The sequence below is a fragment of the Panthera pardus genome, unplaced genomic scaffold (genome assembly GCF_024362965.1).
Source record: "Panthera pardus isolate Hobbes unplaced genomic scaffold, ASM2436296v1 HiC_scaffold_17, whole genome shotgun sequence".
In the NCBI taxonomy this organism is placed as follows: Eukaryota; Metazoa; Chordata; class Mammalia; order Carnivora; family Felidae; genus Panthera; species Panthera pardus.
The window spans coordinates 98,299,921-98,324,822 of NW_026526732.1; the positions used below are offsets into that span (position 1 = coordinate 98,299,921).

Below are 24,902 nucleotides of genomic sequence, written 5' to 3' on the forward strand. Positions count from 1 at the left end.
AATGAAAATTGAGATGATCCTTTATGGACCCGGACCCTTTCTGACAAACTCCCCTGAGAGCTGCCACAGTTGGACAAAAGGAATGCCACCTCACAAATTTAGAAAAGGAAAAAGGACTCTTGCTACTCTTGTTTCCATTGGACCCTGCAGCTAGAGCTCTGGGAGACTGACATGTTAAGAATTCTTTCCTTCTGCTGGTGTTTATCAGAGGTCCTAGGATCTCCCAGCTGCAGAAGTCCCAGAGTGAACAGTGTCCAGTTGCTGAAGGGCCCTTCATGGTCACCAATTGCAGGCATAGAAAAATTTTCCTTCTCTTTCTAGGTTTTTTTGAGGTTGTGTGGGGGGGGGGTGGTCTATTAATTAAACTCACACAAGACAGAGTAACCAAATTTAATTTCAAAGACACAAGAGGCTCAAAGACAGCAGTTAGGCTTGCAGGTTATCCTGAGCCAAAGAGAAGAGGGTAGGGGTCTGAAGTTTAAAAGGGAAGGAAGATAATTCACAGGAAGATGGGAAGAGCAAAAAGTTGTAAAACAAATATTAGTTGTGATGTACAGAGACAGTGGGACGTTGAAATGTGAACAGACATCCTGCCAAGCTCCCCTCAGCTTACCACACTTAGCTTATACTCTACAAAAGTTATCTTTGGTGATAGCTCTCTTCCTGGACCAGGCCCTCTTTGTGAAATCTTAGAGGCAGATAATGGAGAAGTAAAAAGTCCTTGATGAGTCTTTAAGGGCCTTGTTTGTTTTCAGCTCAAAATAATCAACATGCTGCATTTTGGGGACGCTTGTTCTGTACCCCTTCTGTTGGTAGGGAATGGTTTATTTTTCCACAAAAGGCTCATATTTATCATTAAAGACAAAATCAAGTTTATCTCTGAATGGAAGCTTTCCTTCTTGATGCCAGCTATTTGAGCATCTGGAACAGTTAGAGATAAGGTAGCTTTATAGAAGTTTATGACCTGCTCTCATACCAGTCATCCCTCCTAGTGGTCATTAAAGGTCCTTTATTATTTTTTAAATTATTTTTTATGTTTATTTTTGAGAGAGTGAGAGTGGGGGAAGGGCAGAGAGAGAGGGCAGAGAGAGAGAGGGAGACCAAGAATCTAAAGCAGGCTCCAGGTTTTGAGCTGTCAGCACAGAGCCCTATGTGGGGCTCAAACTCATGAGCAGTGAGATCATGACTTGAGTCGAAGTCAGATCCTCCACTGACTGAACCACGTCCTTCACTCTGAAAGTGACACGCTTTTGTTCTACTCCATTGTCCAGATCTCACTTGAATGGTCATACCATGTGAGGGTAGCAGGAGAGTATGCATAGCAGTTCCTACCATATAGACTTAACCTTTCTGCCAAATCTCTAGTCAGGCTCTTTTTATCTGGATTATAAGAGAGTATTAAATCTAACTGGGCATATTCAAAAACAAAAGAAATGGGCAAATTAAATTGAGGGCTATGTACATAGTATTTGCTCCCAAAATGAAAAGGCCCCATTTAATTCTGCTAAAATATCTCTCTGGCCTCTCCTCCCATCCTGCACAATTAGCTCTTTAGACTGATGTTCCCTTAGAATGATTATTTCATCAAGTGGCTCTGAGAAGTCACAACATAAGAGACTCCGATGCTAAAATGTGCCTTGGGGTTGATTCCGTTGCTAGGTGAAAGGTATGGGAATGTCTGCTTACCCAAATTTGGTTCTGGGCTACCTCAGGGTGAAGATAGCACTTTGATCACCAAGACCATAGTCCTGACAGATTATGGACATGGTCAGAAAATGTTTGATGAGATTTGGATGTTTGGATAGTTTGGAGGATGGTGGATCCACTGGGAGATAGAAAATTTGAGAGAACAAAAAGTCAAGAAGCATCTTGGAGGAAGTAGGGTTGAAAACACATCTCCTTTTTCACATTGCCCAGATATGTCTACACAAATGTAGGGACTGGAAAAGGCTCAATTTCTAGGGCATTCCACATATTGGGATTAAAGCGTTCTTAGAAGGATAGCTTTGCTTATTTGTGATTATCCTTGGTCATCATAATCACATGGATAGACTGTGAGAGTGGTATGCAGGGACAGAGACAGGAATCTTGCCTGTCACTATGAAAGCTCTGTATTCTGGTAGGGGTAGAAGGAATGGATGTGAAATTAAGTCTGTATTCCTTCAAAGTAAATTTATGTAGGAAATTTAAGTGCAGTGATCATAAAATTTATGGTTCCAGTGTCGGTACTTTAATTTTTTTTAATGTTTTATTTATTTTTAAGAGAGTGCAAGCAGGGAAGGAACAGAGACAGAGAGGAGGACACAGAATCCGAAGCAGGCTTCAGGCTCAGAGCTGTCAGCACAGAGCCCGACGTGGGGCTCGAACTCATAGTGAGGTGATGACCTGAGACAAACTCGGACGCTTAATGGACTGAGCCACTCAGGCTCTCCTCCAGTGTGGGTACTTTGAGGGAAACGGGCAAAATATTAATGACCTTGGACAACAGGTATAAACCAGGATGACTTCAAACAGAAAGGGATGTATGGCTACCTTATTTTTCAGACCATGTTATTACAGTCAACCATCTGTAACAACAACTCTTCAAAATATTTAATAGCCCTCACTTGAAGAAAATTTAATCCTCATACTCCACCTGCTGTTTGTATTCCTGTGTTAAATAAACATTGTCAGAAGCTCCCTTTGTAGGGTAATCCTTTACATGTTAAGTTATGTAGTTGCCTGTTCTCTATACCACAGCCTAAATAGCTCTAGTACTTTTTATCCTCTCACCTTTGCTATACCTGCAACTTTAATTCTTTTGCAGACCTTTCCTAAGTTTCTTGTCTCTTTAAATGGAGCCTGAAGCAGGACTGGATTCTCCAGATAGGTTCCAACTGAATCCTGGAAAAACAGGGCTGTTTTAGACTGACCCCACCAGGTTAAACTTTTATCAAAGTACCCTGTTGCGCACTTGTCCTACTTGAGAATAGGAGGTTGTGGAATGAATTAGGCATAGTCTGAAGTACATGGAGCATTTTTAAGTACAGTGTGGGTACCAGCTGTACTCTATTTAGGCAACATAATTTATTGAGTATTGCCCCCCTCCCCCCGCCCCGACTTCTCAGTATATGAAGAACATTTAAGCAGGGCTAGATTTTGGCTTACATGGAATGAACAAACACTCACGTGATGTGATTTAAGAAGGATCAGAAATTCAGCGGCCCCAGACCACCCCTCACCAGCCTGCTCACATTTCCAACATTAGAGACACCTCTGGGGTTTGAGGTACAGTGTCTCTAAAATGAAATCGGCCACCTGGAAAGCAAAGTGTAATAAAGCCGGTAGCAACCTCATCAGTTGGATTCAGAGCCCTAAGGAAACAAAACATAAGTTTTAATTAGAATTAGGGCCAGGAGAGGTCAGCGTGTTAGAACGCAGAGACAGGTGAGAAGTCAGAGAAGCAGTCTAGAAATTACCGAATGCAGGGCTGGGGTTGCTGTGGGGCAAGAACTGTCAGGATACAGCTGGTGTTGCCAGGCAACCTAATGTAGTTGTTTTGCTTCAGGCTGGCCTGAGGTTAGAAGCTCCAGGCAGGAAGATAGCAGTAGTCTTCTCAATGGATGGAGGTGGGAAGGAGTTTAATGGGGAAGCAGATTTTGAATAAATTTAACAATTTATTTTCCTTTTTTAAAACACTTGGGACTATTTCCCTCTTCTAAGTATTCTGACTTCTTTTGCATTTTACATCGTCAGACTTCCAGGGAACATCAGGATATAAGTTTTTCATCTGTCCTGCCTAGTCTGGAAATCAAGAGACCCTTTGTTAGGGTGAAAAGTTGTACCTTCAGGGTCTCCTTTGGCTTCCTCTACTTCTAAACCATTCTAACCAAGCCACCATTCTCTCTCATCTGCATTATTACTGTAACCTTCTGTTCATCTCCTGTTTCTACTCTGGCCTCCACCAGTCTGTTACTGATACAGCAGCCAGAGTGAGCTTAGTAAAATACACTTCCTATTGTGTCATTCTTCTGCTCTAAAGTGCTCCAGTGGCTTTCTATCAGCCTGGGAATAAGTCTTTACCTGGGTCCTCTCTATACTTCCAAATTCTTTATTTCATTGTATTACTTTAATTGACTTCTTGCTCACTCTTCTCCATTTTACACTGGCCACGTGGCCCCTCCTATAGCAGTTAACACACTGTGTTTCCCCCAATCAACTTGGAGAATGTGGCTGTTAGAAGGCCTTTCTAGACATCTGTATAACTTTCCCAAGACATCTGTATAACTTGGCACTCAATCCCATCATCCACCTCCTTCTATTCTTTTCTCAAAGTATACCTTCTTATGTAAACTTGAAACATGTCTCCTGTCCTTCGACTTCCTCTTCCCTTTCCCTCATTGATTTCTTTATGACACTTGCACATTTATTTTATTTTTTGCTGTTGTCTGTAAACTTCACGAAAAAGGGGTCCTTTGTTCACTGCAGTATGCCAGGGCTGATGAAATGAATGGATATAGAAAGCTCAGCTAACTAATAGTCACAGAACTCCAAGGAGCCCTTTGTAAGTTGACGCTAATGACAAGGATCACAACTCCTCCTCCTCTAATATAGGGAACCTCCCCCCTCCCACTCCACGCCTGTACTCTAGTAGGTATTTAGAGCTTCAGGACCAAGACTCTGGATATATTTTGATCTATCATAGCCAGTAATACCAGTGGAAGATTTCAACTGTATCCCACCCTGCTGAGGAGAACTGATAACAAAAACACGTATATTCCTTTAGACCACAGGACATTCTATTTTTTAGAAAAGCAGCGGCCCAGATGTTTGACCTAACTTCTTTTGTTTAAGCTTCTTTACCACATGCAGCTCCTTTGGAGTTTTTGAAAGCTTCCCTTAGACCATTCATGTGCAAATAATGATTCTAAGTGTCTTCCTCAGAGTATCAGGGAGCACTATGTAGAGTAAATTTTTGTTAGATTTCTAAGTCATAATGACTGTGAACATCTTCTATTATATGACTAACTTCTATGAACTCTGAATAAATCATATCCATTTATTTGTTCCATAAGTGTTCACCGAGCATGTTCCATATGCCAGACTAAGTTCAGAAAGCTGGGATATAGCAGTGAACTCAAACAAGTCCATACACTCAAGGGGCTCTTAGTCTAATGGGAAGAGACAAACAATAGATAAATAGACATACTCATAACGTGCTAGGTGGTGATGAGTACTGGAAGAATAATGAAGATTAAGGGTGATAAAATGGTAAGGAGGATTTTTGTTGTTTTGTTTCTTTTTTTCCATATTATATAGGCTCTACAGAGAGCTGAGATAGGATGAAAGGGAGGGAGTGAGACACAGAGATATAAGGGGGAAGAGCAGTCCTGAGGGAGAAGTGCAAGTGCCCAGGGGTTGAGGGCACTGTGGGGAAATCAGTGTGGCTGGAGCAGGAATGAAGGAGGAGTGGGAGAGCAGCTCTGAAAAGTAATAAGGTATAATATCTTGGAGGCCTCAAAAGCCATGGTAAAAACTTTGGATTTTTCTCCAAAAAAAGGAAGGTCATGGAGGGTATTGAACCAGAGGAATGATGCGATTGATTGTAAGTTTTGCAGTGTTAATGAGGTTGCTGCCTTGGAAAAGGGGTGGCAAGAGTAGAATCAGAGAAGCAGCTCACAAGGCTCTTGTAGTAATCTGGGTGACAGATGATTATTGAAAAGATAGAACACAGTTTGTTGATCAGGCTGAGAGAGGGCACATGAAGAAGAGGATTTGAGGATGGTTTCATGTGCAGGCTTTAGCTGTTACTTGAGTCCATTGGAGTTACTATCTAGAGTACCATAAACTAGATGGCTTATAAACAACTACTTTATTTTTCACTTCTTGAGACTGGAAAGTCCAAGATCAGGGTGCTTACTGATTCAGTGTCTGGTGAGGACTTGCTTCCTAGTTCACAGAAAGCTGTCTTTCTGTCTTGTCTCTGTGTCTTCGCATGGTGCAAGTATAGTGGGGGCTCTTCAGAGTCTCTTTTTTATTTTTTTTTTATTTTTTTTTTTATTACTATACATTGCATTTTATTTTTTTTTCTCTTTTTTTTTATTTTTTAATATATGAAATTTACTGTCAAATTGGTTTCCATACAACACCCAGTGCTCATCCCAAAAGGTGCCCTCCTCAATACCCATCACCCACCCTGCCCTCCCTCCCACCCCCCATCAACCCTCAGTTTGTTCTCAGTTTTTAACAGTCTCTTATGCTTTGGCTCTCTCCCACTCTAACCTCTTTTTTCTTCCCCTCCCCCATGGGTTTCTGTTATGTTTCTCAGGATCCACATAAGAGTGAAACCATATGGTATCTGTCTTTCTCTGTATGGCTTATTTCACTTAGCATCACACTCTCCAGTTCCATCCATGTTGCTACAAAAGGCCATATTTCATTTTTTCTCATTGCCACGTAGTATTCCATTGTGTATATAAACCACAATTTCTTTATCCATTCATCAGTTGATGGACATTTAGGCTCTTTCCATAATTTGGCTATTGTTGAGAGTGCCGCTATAAACATTGGGGTACAGGTGCCCCTATGCATCAGTACTCCTGTATCCCTTGGATAAATTCCTAGCAGTGCTATTGCTGGGTCATAGGGTAGGTCTATTTTTAATTTTCTGAGGAACCTCCACACTGCTTTCCAGAGCGGCTGCACCAATTTGCATTCCCACCAACAGTGCAAGAGGGTTCCTGTTTCTCCACATCCTCTCCAGCATCTATAGTCTCCTGATTTGTTCATTTTGGCCACTCTGACTGGCGTGAGGTGATATCTGAGTGTGGTTTTGATTTGTATTTCCCTGATAAGGAGCGACGTTGAACATCTTTTCATGTGCCTGTTGGCCATCCGGATGTCTTCTTTAGAGAAGTGTCTATTCATGTTTTCTGCCCATTTCTTCACTGGGTTATTTGTTTTTCGGGTGTGGAGTTTGATGAGCTCTTTATAGATTTTGGATACTAGCCCTTTGTCCGATGTGTCATTTGCAAATATCTTTTCCCATTCCGTTGGTTGCCTTTTAGTTTTGTTGGTTGTTTCCTTTGCTGTGCAGAAGCTTTTTATCTTCATAAGGTCCCAGTAATTCACTTTTGCTTTTAATTCCCTTGCCTTTGGGGATGTGCCGCAGAGTCTCTTTTTTAAAAATAATTTTTTTGAGTTTTTTAATTTGTTTATATTAAAAAATTATTTAATTTGAGAGAGACTAACACAGCATGAATGGGGAGGGGCAGAGAGAGAGGTAGAGAGAGAATCCCAAGCAGGCTCTGCGTTGCCAGCACAGAGCCTGGAGTGGTGCTTGAACTCATGAAACCGTGAGATCATGACCTGAGCTGAAATCAACAAGAGTCTGATGTTTAACCCTCTGGGGCCACCTAGGGGACCCCAGAGTTTCTTTTATAAGGACACTAATCCCATTCATGAGGGCTCTGCCAAAGGCTCTACCTCCAAATATTGTCACATTGGATATTAGGTTTCAACATACAAATTTGTGGGGGGCACAAATCTGCAGTCTGCAGCAGCAGCTCAAAAGTATGCAATTTACTGAAATGTGAAAGCCTGCAGAAGGATAGGCTGGAGAGGGACACACTAAAGTCTCAGTTATAGACATAATCACCTTAGGGTCCTGGTCTGGTCCTGCCTCAAGGGGCCATATGCATTGGTATAACTTTTTCAAAATTGTCTAGCCTCCCTCCACTGCTGTGAGTGTTTCAGTATTTTTTATTTCCCATATGTTTTGAATGTCCCAAATGATCAGATTTCTGAAAATTCTGATTTTGAGATCAGGAAGCTTTTCTCTTCCATTACCTGTAGGGACAATTAGAATAATCAGTGTACTTCAAGAATGAGGACACAATGAGTAATTGGGTTGTTTTAAGGCATTGTGAAGTCTTTTTTTGCTCAAGGGTGTTGGTCATCTTAAACCTTATACTGTTGTATGAATGTCAACCATTCATCTACTGGCTCTGTGTTCTACAAAAAAGATGTATATTGTCTGTTTGAATTTAGATCTTCCATACCACAATACTACTCTTTGAAGTTGAAAGGAAGCTCCCTGGGGTGAAAGAAGAGAAATTAAAATCTAGTTTGTGAAGAGTATGATGCAGGGATTTTTTAGATAGTCTTGCCTTGAGCATCGTGCCAATCAGAATTATTAATGTATTTAATTTGCCGTTAAATTCATTTTTTTTCCAGGAGAACGTTTCCAACAAGTAAAAAACTGACTCCTGTGCTCATTCATGGCATTATTCAACCAGGCTTTGAATATGAGCTCTTACGTACCCTCTTAATGAAGTGAGTGCCCCTCTGTCGCCTCTCAAAAGTTCAAACTGAGGTTGACATTGCCAAGTGGAACAGGATGGGTGGAGTTGATGGTGTCAGCACTGGAGGTGGATAAAATTGTTGGCAGCTTCCAGAATAGGATACTGTCTCCAAAGTGTTTTGAGTTCCTTGTTGAAAGACCTTGAATAATTTCCATGTATTACTTTGATTATGGCTAGAACTCTATAAGGTAATCTGGTCTGCTATCGGCAATGACTCCTTTCATTGTAAATTTTAAACAAATAGGTGTATTTTAAAGTGATAATGAAATAATTTTAAACTATCCTTCCTTTAAAATGTTAGAAAAGCTTTTCATGTCTTCATGTTAGCTTCATGTCACATGACAAACATCGATCAAGTGTTAACTCCTCACCGAGCTAAATGCTAAATGATATATATTCATATTCTATCTTCACAATATACATATAAGCCAAGGACCACTTGGCTCAGAGGAGAGTCACCTTCCCACTTCAGACACAGGAAAATGAGGAATAGTAATCAAATCATTTCCTCAACTTGGTACATCAAAGTACATGGTAGAACCAGCTTTGTGCATCGTGTATATGGTAGAGCCAGGTCGTTTGTTTTGAGAGTTTTTCATTACCACATTGAAGGGCCCTTGCATGATGGTTTTTAAAAGACGTCGAAGAGTTGCTTCAGGAGTAGTATTAGATACAAAGCTACTAGAGTTACTAATGATTTATTTTAGGAATGTTCTCACTAGGGTAACTCCTTGAAAATTGATTTCCATATCCATATGGGCTTTCTTAGAGCAATTTATAGAATAGGGTTTTGCCTATGTCAGCTGTGCAGCTAGAGTCATGTGAGTGAATGAATGAATAAATGAATGAATAAAAAATACTGTTTGGGCCTATTTGTCTAATGACCACTATATGTGCAGCAGTATGCATGGCTTTGCCAAAATTCTTCATAGCTATTTTGATCTCCATTTTATTTCATTTGGTTTTTTCTCATTGCTTTGCCAATGTTTTATTTTTTATTTGAAGTATAGTTGACACATGTTACATTAGTTTTGAGTGTACAACCTACTGATTTAACAAGTTAGCATGTTATACTGTCCTCACCACAAGCAAAGTTGCCATCTGTCATTATAAACATTATTACAGTACCATTGACTATATTCCCTGTGCTGTACTTTTCCCTATGACTTACTCATTGCACAGTTGGAAGCCTGTACCTCCCACTTGCCTTCACCCATGTTGCCAATCCTCCCACCCCCTTCCCCTCTGGCAGCCATTATTTCTCTGTATTCATAAGTCTGTTTCTGCTTTTTGTTTTTTAGATTCCACATGTAAGTGAAATCATATATTTGTCTTTGTCTGACTTATTTCACTTAGCATAATACCCTCTAGGTCCACCCATGTCTTTGCATATGGTAACATCTCATACTTGTTTATGGCTGGGTAATATTTCTCTGTGTGTGTGTGTGTGTGTGTGTGTGTATACCACATCTTCTTTATCCACATCTTCTTTGTCTGTTGAGGGATGCTTAGGTTGTTTCAGTATTGTGGCTACTGTAAATAATGCTGTAATAAACGTAGGGATACTTACATATTTTTGAATTAGTGTTTTTATTTTCTTTTTTTTTTTAATTTTTTTTTTTAACATTTATTTATTTTTGAGACAGAGAGAGAGCATGAACAGGGGAGGGCCAGAGAGAGAGGGAGACACAGAATCCGAAACAGGCTCCAGGCTCTGAGCTGTCAGCACAGAGCCCGATGCGGGGCTTGAACTCACGGACTGCGAGATCATGCCCTGAGCTGAAGTCGGCCGCTTAACCGACTGAGCCACCCAGGCGCCCCAGTGTTTTTATTTTCTTTGAGTAAATTACTGGATCATATGGTATTTCTAACTTTTTGAGGACCGCTGTATTGTTTTCCACAGTGGCTACACCAATTTATATTCCCGCCAACAGAGCATGAGTGTTCCTTCTTCTTCACTTCCTTACCATCACTTATTATTTCTTGTCTCTTTGATTCTACCCGTTCTGATATGTGTAAGGTGATTAACCTCATTATGGTTAAGATTTGCATTTTCCTGATGATAGTGATATGGAGCATCATCTCATGTATCTGGTGGCCATTTGTATGTTTTCTTTGGAATAATGTCTATTCAGGTCCTCTGCCCATTTTTAATTGGATTATTTTATTATTTTTGGTGTTGAGTTGTATAAGTTCTTTTTTTTTTTAAGTTTATTTTTGAGAGAGACAGAGAGACAGAACATGAGTGGGGGTGGGGCAGAGAGAGAGGGAGACAGAGGATCCAAAGCAGGCTCCAGGATCCGAGCTGTCAGCACAGAGCCGGAAGCGGCGCCCGAACCCATGAACCATGAGATTGTGACGTGAGTCAGTCTGATGCTTAACCAACTGAGCGACCCAGGTACCCCATACAAGTTCTTGATATATTTTGAATATTAACCCTTTATGATCTCCGTTTCATGGAAGAGTAATTAATTAAATGACTCATATAGTTGCTGTAGTAGTACAGGTTATTTCACATGGGTATCTGGTTTTCTTTCTCTTTTTTATTTTTTTTTTCTTTTTTCTTTTTCCCTGAGGTATTTGGTTTTTGGTCTGAAAATTGGCTCAGCTATGTAAATCAGGAGATGGATCTTGACTTTTTACTGGAGCAGCTAACATCATTGACGGAACAACCTTAACCTTCAATAACTTCAGTTGTATAGATCAGGATGCCTGACATTCAACACTCTTTTCATTTATGTGGGATTACATTTGGTTGTGGAGGCCTGTCTAGTGCATCATAAGATGTTTAGCAGTATACCTGATCTCGACACACTAGATGCCAGTAGTTCCCAGCACTTGTGACACCAAAAATGTCTCTAGACATTGCCAAATGTCCCCTGGGGGACAAAGATTATCCTGTTGTAGAACCAGTGAAACTTTCAACAGTGGCATTACTACAGGTTACCAGGGACCATTAATGTCTCATCGTCTTCCAAGGAGGAGGACTAACTGAAAAATAAATAATAAGTATTCTATCTCCTCAATCCCATCTTAGAGTGTACTTCCTCAGCTCACTTCTGGCTCCAATCTTCTTAGGTCTGGTTCCTCAAGAAACAGATTCTTGGAGGAGGAAATGTGTGCAGAAGGTTGGTGCCCTTGATAGTACTTGGGAGGAAGTGGAGCAGGCAGGACAAGGCAGAGGAAGAAGTGAACTGTGATGTCACACTAAAGGTCTGAGTCCCACTGGGGTCTTCGGAGTTGATAAGGTCCTGTGGCACTGCCTTGCACAGTGCCGTTGTACAGCGAAGGGGCTGGGCTATTAAATCCCTGTGTAAATCACTCCGGATGATCACAGAGAGGAGATGAGACTGTAGGTAAGGTGGCTCTCCTTAGTTGAGGGCTTTTCCTGAAAAAAGGCTAACTGAAGTGTCCTCAACTGCCAAAGGTTTGGCTTCTGGGAATGTCTCCGTACAGAAAGGGATAGCTGAGCAGCACACTCAAACATACACAATAGTCCATTAATAATGGAAAGCAAAATTTCCAAAGATAGAGATTCCACCTAATTTCACTAGCATGTGGTAGTATCTCTGTCAGTCTCTTATTCAACGATTTTTAGCACTCAACAATTCATCACTCACAAATGTCAAACTTCACATCTGATGAGATATGAGACACCACAAATTATTAATGTGTATTATTTCCAGAGAATTTTTGGTGTATATCTATGACCATGCATTTCTCAGGCATTTTGATTTTTGCCAATCAGAACATAGATATTACCTAAAGGAGCATTTTGACAAAGGGACTTCATTAACATCTAAAAATTTTATTCAAAGTTTGAATGGATTCTTCAGGTATCTAGTCTTATTGTACTTAATAAAGAGTATTACAAAACTGAAAACTCCCTGGCACGTCTCTCACGTGATTTCATCATTTGCCATTGTTAAACAGTAAACATGGCAAAACCAAAAAGTCACTTAAAGCACTTTAATTGCTTTTTGCCAATGATAATGGCAACCCAAACTTAAGCAACTATTTACAATAATGAATTGTGGCTTCTTAGCCAAATAAGCCAGATTTCCCCAGCAAAAGCACTGCCATACCACGTTGGGTGTATGAACTTTAAAGCTCTGACAAAAGTTAATGTATTCCAATAGTTTTCTTAAACTTTGTGGCTATAAAGTCATCCTGCTTGTATGGCTAGCTTAACATAATTAGTTGCATGTTCTATTATAAGCCAGTGTTTTGAGAATATTAACATCCTAAAAATATTTCTATGATGAAACTTGGTGTATTACATGACATAGCCCACATTTTTCCTGGGAGTTGGAGTTTTTCCTGTGTGTGTGTGTGTTTACGTTTTCAATCAATCTGGCTGCTTATTGTGTCTGCAAAAGACAAAAACAATTGTAGTGGTTAAAAAATATATATTGGCAAAGACACCAAGGAAAAGGTAACTTTCTATACTTTAAATATTTCAAGTTAAACTTTTTTTGGGTTTTCTAATTAACACTTTTATTACTATCTTAATCTTTAATACAGTAATAATGATAACAGTAATAAAAATCTATAGATGATGTTGGCTAATTTTTCATAAAGTTTATTTTGTTTTGTTAAATTGCCATGAATGTAGGAATAAATAATTTCATTTCTTCAAACTAAATAGCCTAAGTAACAGCAACCATTTAAGGAAGCATAACTATGTGTACAAGATCTCATGCTATCTCAATGCATAGAAGTTTTTCTTTTTGAATTCTTTGAAATTTATCTTAATGCTTTTATTGGACAGTTTATAGAATTCTTGGATTAAAAACTATTTTTCTTGATTTCTTCAGTTTTTCTCCTTACATGTGTTTCATCCCACTTTTGTTTCTTTTACCATCCATGTTTCATAAACTGTTCACACAATCTGTGTTAATCTGTATTTTCAGTCCTCATACACAATTGGATTTATAATACAGTTATGGATTTATATTGAAACAATCCATGAATGAATATTAAGTATGTATGTATACATTTATTGCTTAAGACACATTTAAAAATGGAATTTATTTAACGGGGAAATGAATTCCAGTGATGGAGATGCTAAGAGCCTCATTAAAAAAAATAATTGATAAATTTAGATCTCATATTGTTCATCATTCTATATTTCAATCTGCTGTTATGGAAGATAATCTTATATAATGTTCATATGCTTTTTTGTAACTACTTTTATTTAAGTGCTCATAACATTTACATATTTCAAGAAGGAATTCATGTTGAATTATGCTTTATATCTGCACTGATGCCCAGCATTAATTTTCCATTTAGTACCTAGGACAAATATTAGCATGCATACATCAGGAGAGTGTTTACATTTTTAGATCTTGTTCTTAATCTCTGTTAAACATTGACTGAATGCAGTTGGGAACAAAGTACTGGATATATTCCCCTTTTCCTTTTGGCTGTCAAAAATTATTAAAAGGTAAGTAGAGACCTTCTTTTACCTTTTGACTTTTTAAATTAAGATATATTGTTCATAAAGTTGGAGGTGACTTAATGGTACATTACAAACTTACTTGTACCATATTAGAAATTAAATTCTTCTTAAACTGCCAGAGATCACCTTTGAGTGAGCACTGGGGCATGGATATTCTGAAAGAAGGGTTTCAAATATCAATTTTGTTGATTCAGTCCATCCTGGAAAAGCACCCAAGAGAGAAATGTCTTTAGATTGTTCCAGAGGACCAAGGTTTCTGTTGATACCTATCCTACCAGTGAGAATGCTATATGTGTTTCTGACTATGTTAGGTTAACAGGGAAATATCTAAGAAATAACAAATAGCAGAATGTGGAGAGTTTAATGTTACCACAAAATGCACCATGTGCATATTTCAGATGGGATGAAAAAAAATAGATTCTTTGTAAAAGTGGACATCTAATTTATGCTCCCTTAAAAAGTTCAATTTAATTTCAAAAGAAAATCTTACAATTTCCTGATTCATACTTCTCATCTGTGTAGTGGGAGCATTTGATTTGGCTGGTGTAGCAGTTCTCTGTGGGAAGAATACTGACTATGAAACAGGATATGTCAATATTATAAAGACTTTATTTACACATAAAATTACTCCTCAGGAAATGAAGTGAGTGCAACATATAAAAATCTGTCAGGAAATTTCTCCTGTGGATGGTGGTGTTTTCTTAGAGGGGAAAAAAAAGCAGGATTTGTAGAGCGAATAATAAGGAATCATCTGTCACCATCAGGAGGATAGACTGTATATATAGAAGTCTCCCATATATATTTTATGTGTAAATATATAAAATAAATACATGAACACACCCCATTAAGATTTCAGAGAAACCCTCATCAAAATATGCCTTCCATTTAATTTTATGTAAGATTGAAAAATGTAAGTAAAGCAGCCCATTTATGTTCTACATAAAAGAATGGTTCATTATTGCACAACCTTAAGCTCAATAGTTTGTGGTATATTTAATCTCATCCTAAAGAAAACTAGAAAAGGAGCCAGGGAACTTAGTTGGGTAACCTTAGAATGTCATTTAATCTCTCTTTCAGTTCTGCCTACCTCACAGGGTAGCTTCACAGATGAAATGTGGATAGAAAAGTGCTTTAGAATAATAAAGCAACATATAAATGCAAGATAGTATTCCTTTTGTTGTTGTTCTATGAAAGCGAACCATTAGAAATCTGATGCCAAATGTGGGCATACATTCAGCATATAACATGGCTTTTTGAATGCCTTGTTCTGGATAATACATCTTTTGTTTTCACCAGTATCATACATGAGTCCACATTAAACAGGATACACTGAGCTCAGTAACATAGACTTTTTAATGCTATAAAAATAAATTCAAACTATAGACCTATTTAAAGACTATGTTGCTAACTTCTGCAGACTACTTAAAAAAAAAAAAAACTTATATGTTCCTTGGAACATATACGTCATTTATCAACTCTTAGATACTCACTGTAAAAAAAATTGCTGTGCCCCCACTCCCCCTGCTCTCAGAAAGTAGCATGCGGTTCCCTGTGCCACTAAAGTGTGAGCTTACTATGGGTGCAGATTTTTGTTTGGTTGGTTTATTTCCACATATCTGATAACTATAATAATGCTGCTAATAGGTATTGGATAGATGAAATTTCAAACTTTTCTGGTTAGATGTAAGCTCATTTATTCATTTAACAAGAGCGTTTGAGTGTTTAGTGTGTGTCCATTCTAATGACTCTGAAGATTTATAATCAAAATAGGCTTAGAAATAGGCAAAGTGGTACTTCTAGATATATTTTAAGATAAGTCTCTACAGAGTGGTATAGGATAATAGAAATGAAATTACTGAGTTTGGGGAGGTCAGAAGAGTCTGGAGTAGATGACAAATAGATTCTTAGATAATGACTAAGAGGTTTTGTTGAGAATAATAACTGAGTATTAATTGAAGTAATAAGAATGTTGAGACGCAATTCCTCATGGGTCTCTTGCATTTTTGTATGTATTATTAGCAAGGCATTTATTAAATTTCTTTGAAAATGTCTTTTCAAGGTGTTTGTCTGGCAAACAACCTTGGGAAACAGAGCAAAGGGCAGGCGTGCTAACTGCCCAACTGTGAAATACTCAGGTTCCCCCAAGCACCGCTCATGTCATGCTCAGGGAACCAGTGAAAGAAAATGTTGATGCTCTGATGCTCGGACTGGTATTAATGTGAATAATAAATTTTTTGTCTCAGATTCAAGAGTTGAATATCTTCTGCCAGCACCCATAAAACTGTGACAGAGTTGCTTATGAGCTAGTATGTAGGGTAAAATCTTAGTTCTTCAAAGGTTGTGACAGTTTGTTAACGAGGATGGAGTCTAGAGGAAGACATAACTTCCTGAAAGAGGAAGAATGAAAACTTTTCTGATGAATTAATGGGATTTGAGGGAAGAAAATGGAAGTTAATAATGAACAAAAGTGACCAGATTTTATACTCAATTGAGCAAAATAGGGTCTACTGTTTTATTGCTTGTTAATGATGAGAAATTGGGAAGATGGTTGCAGCCTGGTTTCCAGGAACCAGGTTCAAGGGTTGAGCGGTGCCTTGATTATGTTAACTTTCTTAGGGGCAGGAAGGAACTTCCTTCCTGGTGGACAGTCTCAGGTCCACCCATTGTAACAGCTAGCACTAAGATAAACACTGTGTGGGCTGAAGATTCTCTTCCCTCTTTCCATCAACAGTTACTAGGAGTAGAGAAGAAATAAATTGGGACAATGTTATGAAAAGAAATTGGGTGAATCATAAGAACTTCGGTTCAGTTGGGAGTTGAGGGTATGGGGTAAGCAATGATTGTGATAGAGGAATAGCAGTAACTGCACCTTTTTACAACTTAGCCTGTCCTGCAATCTGTCATGGAAAACTTAGATATAATTGGAGATGACAGCAAAAGATCTCTGAGTCTGTGAGTCCTGGCTGCTCTACAGAAACTTTGGCCCTCTTGGAGAGATTTGGCTGGGGTTCCTATAAGGAACCATAGATGAATCAGTCATTGACTAGTATGGGGGAATCCTACTGTCCCAGATTGTATTTATAGTGCTGAAAGGTAACATATTGGAGAATGAGAAGGGAGCCAAAGAATTCTAGATAAATTTTATCATTAGCCTTGCCACTTTGCAAAACTCCCTTAGCCAATATATTGTGACTAGATAAAGAGTTAGGATATGTGGATCATGTTCAAGTCAAGCCCATGCCAGGCAGTGGGAACAAACCCCTCATTATCCTGCTGGAAACCAATGCAGTTGTGGATGCTGAGTGCAGGGGTTTCCTAGGTTAAAATCCATGGTGTTAGTAATGATGATTTTTAAAAAATTTTTTAATGTTTATTTATTTTTGAGAGGGAGACAGAGCATGAGTGGGGGAGGGGCAGAGAGAGAGGGAGACACAGAATCCAAAGCAGGCTCCAGGCTCTGAGCTGTCAGCACAGAGCCCGACACAGGGCTCGAACTCACGAACCATGAGATCATGTCCTGAGCTGAAGTAGGATGCTTAAACGACTGAGCCACCCAGGTGCCCCAGTAGTGATGATTTTGATGTGTAATGTACTTCGTGTGGTTTCCAAACATTGCAAGTTCATCTGATTGAGCTGGTGAGCAGCTACTATGCTGCCCAAAATAGAAAGTAAAGGTGCCTTACTGCTATGGAACTTTCCCTCTGTGCCCCTGGATCATTTCCACTCTTCTTCCTCCATGTGCTTTAAGGAAAAAGATGATTATTAGTTCATGGAGATCATCCATCTGAGTATGCTGGGGAACTTTGGGGAGAGGGAGGACTCAAACATTTTTGGCTGTCATCTAAAGGTGTCAGCGTCCTACTCAATCCCATGGGTGGGAGTCCTGTTTTCAACTGATGAGGTTTGGGCAGTGTTCCCAATGGGAAAAGAGAATCAAAGTAACCTTTTGGGTGGGGCCGTTGAGGCCAATGCAATGTATTGTTGATTCCACATCTGAACATATAGTAAGAGTTGACATGTGATGGGATTGTAGTTGTCTGTCCCATAAGTGCCAGAGGGGATCACCTCAGTTAGGAAGAGCTGCATGTAGTGACGTGAAGATACGCTTGGGAATCCCTGAATCCTTCTGACCAAAGGCAGGCAGCATCCACTTAGAGGTGCTGCTTAGGAATTTGTACTTCTCACTGCCCTGACAGAGCTACCAGGTATCTTTTGAAAATCAGGTATTACCTTGCTATTGAATTCTTGCTGAAATTGGACACCTGAGTCATGGGGCATTGTGACTCTATGGCCTATTTTCATTTTGGAAATGACTAACAAGGTAGTACAACCTCAACAGGCCTCACTAATCAAATACAAATGGTATATTCAAGAAAGTGGTAAGCTTGTCCCCAGTGCAATCTCAGCTTTACACACAAAAAGTAGCAGTTGCCCTCTGCTGCCCACCCTGCTGCCTAAAGCAAAGCTACTGATTCAGTGGCACCCTTCTATTTACAGTGCTTTTCCAGAGGCCTTGGCCTGGTTGGATGATATTTTGGCTAAGCTGAAACCTGATGATGTGCACAGGGCTGCAGTGGTTTCACAACCTCTCTAACAGTTGTGCAGAACTAAAAATGGGTGTGATCATCCTACCCACTCAGGAGAACTTGAGGATATTCCTTTTCTTTTTTTTTTTTTTAACTGACTTTGGGGTGTGGTCAGTGCACTAGCTTATTTGCCATTTGGACATGTATAGACTGAAAAATCAAAGATCTTTAGGTGCTCTGAATTGTGTTGATTGAATCACACGAGGCCCACATTCTAATATCCCCTAGAATCACGTTGCTGATCAACTCCCATCACCTGCATTACCATCATTGCTATCTGGATGGATCATAGTAGTGGGCATGGCAACATATCCACCATCATAAAATGGACAGAAAGTAAACAACTCTTAGCTTCTGGTGCAGAGTCTCTACTGCATAGGATTTATACAGCTGGTTGGGTCCAGGACCCTTCAGAGGAGGAGGGGGCATGGCTGAAGTCAATACTGCTGGCTGGCTTTATCCTACTATATATAGTTTTGTTGAGAGTAGCCTTAATTAAATGTCTCATGAGATAAATTGAACAGGTTTGGTCCCAGGCTCTGTTCATAACTGCAGAAGCCAACAGAGTGGCTTACTTATTGGGAAAATTTGCCATAAATCAAGATGGTATAAAAATGAAGAGTGATTACTATTGGGAAGTAATTCTCCATACATGTCTTAAATTTCTTCATGTCTACAAGCAGAGTTACAATTGCCTTGATTCCAACCTCTCTTTTCAAGAATTTTTGTATTGAAGGGGGTGCTTGGGTGGCTCTGTCGGTCAAGTGCCTGACTCTTGCTTTCGGCCCAGATCATGATCTCATGGTCGTGGAATTGAGCCCCACATTGGGCTCTGCACTGGGACCCTGGGCATGGAGTCTGCCCAAGATTCTCCCTCTCCTTCTGCCCCTCCCCCACTTTCGTGCACTCTCTCTCTTTCGAAAAAAGTATTTTTATACTGGGAACACCTTTTTGTTTTTTTGGAACAGCGTTACATGCTAGAAGTCTCCTGGAGCAAAGGCTAAGTGTCCTTAAAGTCTTAGAAAATAGAGATAATGTCTTCCTGCAGAGCAAAAGGTAGGCATGCTCATAGTTAAGTATAACAAACATGTTTACCTCTATAGCCATGAAAAGATCATGCTTACCGCCCATTACTAAAGGTTCAGGTTCACTGTGCTTGGGGTTCCTTTCCTGTAGTGCAACCCATTGCTTGTGCAAGTGTCACTTCATCTTCTTTGCTTCTCCCTGTAGGATTTGGAGCTTGAGGAACCAGCACAAAGGCTAATCCTCTAGCTGTTGCTTTTGCTGTGAGTGTTGTGAGTAGTAAGCTTTTTTAAAATTTTTCCTCTGACCCAGGTGTCTTGTGCCTTCCACCAGCATCCATGCTGCCTCATTAGATAGCTTACAAGCAGGCTAAAATTTCACATCCTTAACTATCCTTCACAATCAGTAACTATAAAATATTTACCTGTAATGTAAATGGTCTAAAGAGTTGAAATTTATTTTTGTCCATATAAAGTATAAAATGATTGCTTCTTATTGGCATGGAGTCGTTATTTAAGCAGTGATTGAAAGATACAGGCTACTTCATTATTTTTGTTGATTTACTTTTGGTTTTGTTTGGTCTTGAGTTTTCAAGTTTGCCATGCTCCTCTGCATCAAGCTTGCTGAAAGGCAAGGAGCATGGAGGGATATACATTGGATATTTCATCCAATTGATTGGAATTTGTTCAGATATAACTGTTACATAGGGGAGAAATGTAGTCCATTCCTTCATCCATACAGAAGAGAAACGGATTTGGTGGAAAATGTTTTCCACAGATGGAAGGTATTTCTAAGCAGCAGAAACCTCATGTATACAGACATGAAAGGGTGGAAGACATGATTTTGCCCTGGCTAAAATCAGAGGATGCATGAAGTAGAGACAGTGATAGAAGATGAGAGGCTTGTCATAAATCATTTTACCTTAGACTGATGGATTGCTCTGAAGGTGACTGCTGGATGCTGAAAGATTTTAGTCATGGAAAAACAAGATGAGAAACACTACCTAGGAAGCTATAGCAACAGATTGGATGAGAAAAAAAAATGACAATTTTAATGAAGCCAGTGACAGAAGAGATTCACCAGCATAATCAACAAGTAATTACTGAGCACAGTCTAAGTGTTATGCGTTGTGCTGGGTGCTGGGTATATGTCAAAATAAAACAGTTAATAAATGGGCCACTTAGATATAAGTGGTAAGAAAGAAGGTGAAGAATAGCATGTGGTGGGAGAATGTCTGAAGAGAAGCATGAGGTGGGGAAAATAATGAGATCAGTCATGAATCACTTCTATGTACTTGGACAGCACTTAGGTGAGTTTGTCCAGTAGACATTGTTTATGTGTAGCCTAAGCTCCTTACAGAAATCAATACAGAGATAGTAATGACTAGAAAAGGGCTAAAGATCATTGAGAGAGGGCTCTCACATCATACATATTCAAGTGTTAATGGGTTTTATTTATTTATTTATTTATTTATTTATTTATTTAATTTATTTTGCTGTTAACAAGGAGAACACATTTTAATTTTGTTCAGATTTCTCAGATTCACTGATAGAGGGAATACATATCCATGCTTACACAAAACAATATTATATTCAAGAAGAAATCTAATATCAAGTGAGCTCATGTTCTGCTTTTGTTATGGGATAGAGAAAGTCTGCCTTGTAGGAAAGGAGGTCTCAGTCTTGGATTCCCCATGAGAAGATTTACAAGGGGATCCGTGCTCATGCTCAAATAAAGGCAGCTAGAAGGAAAGTAGCCAGCACAAAGCAGTTTTATTAAAGGAAAACACATTCCTAAGGTGGGAGAGCAGGCAGGTTCCAGGAGGTGGAACCAGCCCCCAGGTTGTTATTGGATTGGATATTATGGGGGCTCTCTGGGCTAGGGGAGTGCTGTGAGGTACAGTGGGATGGTCTCTAATGGAGGCTGTTTCTAGTCATTTGGAGGGGGTATTTTTAACCCTATGAGGTTTGTGGAATCATCATAACATTTGTTTGTCAGGCAGGGCTGTATACGTGCAGTGCAAATGCATTATAATGAGTGTAGAGGTTCTACTGGGGCAGAGCTGCATGAGGAGAGGACAAGTTTGTACCTGTGGCTCTTTGGTCTGTCACTCCTGAGGTCTTAGAAGCCATCAGATCAGGATGTGGTGCTCCCCAGCTTTAAATGTGTGGTTTATTGGTCAACATTCTTGGCTCCAGCTCCTGTCTCTATCATTCCTCTTCAAGGAATTGGGACTCTGCCTCAGGGCATTCTCTCCACTGCTCATATCTAGCTTCTACCTAACACTGAAATGTCTGTACTTGGTAGAGGTTCCTACTTCAGTTTTTTCAGATTGTTGCTTCTGTTAGCTACACAGTGTTGTAAAGGAGTGTTTTAAGTTTTTTAATTGCATTTGGCACGTTGTTACCACCTTAAAAAAGACTGTTCCTTGTGGTTGTTAAAACATTGCTGTTGAATAAAGAAGTACTCTTCATCCATGTATATATACTCCAAGCTAATTGCTGTTGAAGGTGCAGGTTCAGGAAAAAACAGGAATGAAAAAAACATGGCTTAAAATTGGTCGGTTTTGTTTGTTTTTTATTTCTGCTGTTTAAGGACTGAAGGTAACAAAAAAGAATGAGCTTCTGTTATTCCACTTTCCCATGCCATCCTTGTCATTTATTGCCTTGAAATTATGGCCACTGTAAATGAGACTTGGTTTCATGGTTGCCTTCCAAAACTGAGCTTAAAGATGAGGAGCCCCATGCTTCCCTTACAACCTGCCCAGAGGATGTAGAGAGGAGAATTCTTTTCCTTTTTAGTTAATTTTTGCTCATTAAATTGCCCAGTTTAATGGAAATGTTGAGAGTGGCATGTAAACATTGTGGCAGGGATTTTCTGGGTTCTTTTGCTGAGTTAACACACAATGCCAATAAGAGAACATATTGGCTATGGCCCTAAAAGGGCCAACGAGCAATTTTCTGTGTCAGAAAACAAACTGGGTTCTGCATCCAGACCACTTGACCAGTATACGTCGATGATTGCTACAAGGACGGAGTGAGACGATACACATTGGTTGGCCCACATCCATCATCCCTATTGAAAGGCAAGACAAAAACAACTCTGAAGTACAGGTCCTGCTGATTTTGATGGATTCTATCAGCTATCTATTGAAGAAATTGATGGTAGTTGCCCACACTTAACATAGCTTAGAGATTCTAGGGAATTATTATCATTTTAACTGTGATATGACATTGAGAAAGGCAGTTTGTATTTTTGTTTTAAACTGTCTTTTTAAAATTTATTTTTAAAGTGTATTTATTTTGAGAGAAACAGAACGTGTGAACGGGGGAGGGAGAGAGCAAGGGAGAGAGAGAATCCCAAGCAGGCTCTGCACTGCACTGTCAGCACAGAGCCCGATGTGGGGCTCCGTCTCATGAACTGTGAGATCATGGCCTGAGCAGAGATCAAGAGCCAGATACTTAATTGACTGAACCCCCCAGGTGCCCCATAAACTAGTGTCTTTTTAAATATGTGTCCATAGTACTTGGTTTGGGCCAGAGGTTCTAGAGTCTAGACCTTCTGCCATTTCAGATTTGGGCAAAAGGTGGAACAGTATTACACTGGGTTACAACTAGGTGTTCCCAGTGGAATATTGAGGGTTTAGACCCTACTGGAGTGGCTCTGTACTTCGGGAGCTATGTTTAGGTGCTGGTTGTGCTGTGTGACACAGAAAATAAATAAGCAGCATACCTTTTTGTCTAGTCTCAGCTTTCTGGGCACAGGCCAGAGAACCACAACCACATTCCTCAAGTTCAAGGTATGGAGTGTGGCATCTTTAAGACTGTGCTTGTTAGAAGTATGTTAATACAAAGAAACACTTTTGTAATGTATTCTAACAATAGTAAATTTTATCAACACACAAAGAGTCACTCAACAAATTTGCTGTATAAATCCTAAGTATATTACCTTTTCCACAGTTATATTTTAGAAATTAATCTTTGCAGTTTTCATCTAATGACTGGATATTACTGAGCTAGAAGAAAAAAATGATCTCATGTTGCTGATAATACAAACTTGATATTTGGATTATAGCACTGTGTTGAATTTAGCTTTCTGGGGTGAGAACTTTCTATAACAAAGTGTAATTGTTTGATTTTTCAAGTAAGCAGGTTTGATGATCTAACTGTTACCTATTTGTCTTGCCTTGTATTTTCCATTTCAGGAAACATCCCAGTTATCTGGACTCCCTGAGTATGTTAAAATAGTAGAAGTTGGACCTAGGGATGGATTGCAGAATGAAAAGGTAGTTTGATATTAGTTTAACATAGTTATTACAAATGCTAAATCAAAATATTTATGAAGATTCTAAAGACTTAGATGGGTTTCATATATTATATGATTGTGTTTGTCCTCAATTGCTACTTGAATTTATGCATCTTAAATATGATTTGCTTCTGTTAGGAAGTAATTTTCTATTTATGCTTCAATAGACACTATGCAAATTACTTATAAAATAATTTTTAATGCTTTCATAGGTTATAGTTCCTACAGACATAAAAATTGAATTTATCAATCAACTTTCCCAAACTGGCTTGTCTGTAATAGAAGTGACCAGCTTTGTGTCCTCCAGATGGGTACCACAGGTATGTAAATCCATAATTCCTTAATTGAATCTTTAATTCAACTTTGCCAAGAGTTAGCAAATACTGTAAATTGTAATATTAACCTGATATAATTACTAATTTACTATGTTTTTTTTTTTCCAAAATATTAGCCCATGCACTGAGACACGATTAAGGAAAAATCCCTCTGATGAAACATCTTCTATCCATTAAGTCCTAAAAAGTTACTGGGAACTCCATCCCAAGTCTACCTGAGTATAATGGTCCAATATGATGAGTAGATAAGGCTCTTAAATAGCAATTTAGGAGCCTGATGTCCATTAACTACTTACTGACTTCATAAATTATCTGAATATCTTTAGGTGCTTTCACTTTCTTATCTCTTAGAATGAAGTATTGATGAGTTGCCTGATACCTTAAAAATAAAATCTCCTATTAGAAATTACATACTCGGGCGCCTGGGTGGCTCAGTCGGTTAAGCGTCCGACTTCAGCTCAGGTCACGATCTCACGGTCTGTGAGTTCGAGCCCCGCGTCGGGCTCTGAGCTGATGGCTCAGAGCCCGGAGCCTGTTTCTGATTCTGTGTCTCCCTCTCTCTCTGCCCCTCCCCCGTTCATGCTGTCTCTCTCTGTCTCAAAAATAAAATAAACGTTAAAAAAAAAAAAAAGAAATTACATACTCGTCACTTTTTTTTTTTTTTTTTTTTTAGCACTTAAATTTGCTAGAGAAATCTATCTATCATAGCAAGACAAAGGGAGCCATCTCAATCTTCTCTTAAGATAAAGCCTACCCAGATTTGACAGTCATGTGGCAACAATCATCCCTTCTGAGATTTGGCTCTGGTCTTTGAAACATGATTAGTAGCCATTAAACCAATCCCTCTCCC

The 24,902-nt window shown here is 39.2% G+C and overlaps 1 protein-coding gene across 5 annotated transcripts in view; it reads left to right on the plus strand.

Annotated features, from left to right (window-relative positions):
- Positions 1-24,902, plus strand: part of HMGCLL1 (3-hydroxymethyl-3-methylglutaryl-CoA lyase like 1) — a 193,148-nt gene that overhangs the window by 22,868 nt on the left and 145,378 nt on the right. For 4 of the 5 annotated variants that reach the window (XM_019457457.2, XM_019457459.2, XM_019457458.2 and 1 more), the window contains exons 2-3: positions 23,617-23,697; positions 23,930-24,037. The exons of the other annotated variant lie outside the window; for it this stretch is intronic. In XM_019457457.2, coding sequence (XP_019313002.1) covers positions 23,617-23,697; positions 23,930-24,037 — 189 coding nt within the window. The remainder of the gene's footprint in view (positions 1-23,616; positions 23,698-23,929; positions 24,038-24,902) is intronic. 5 annotated transcript variants of the gene reach the window in all.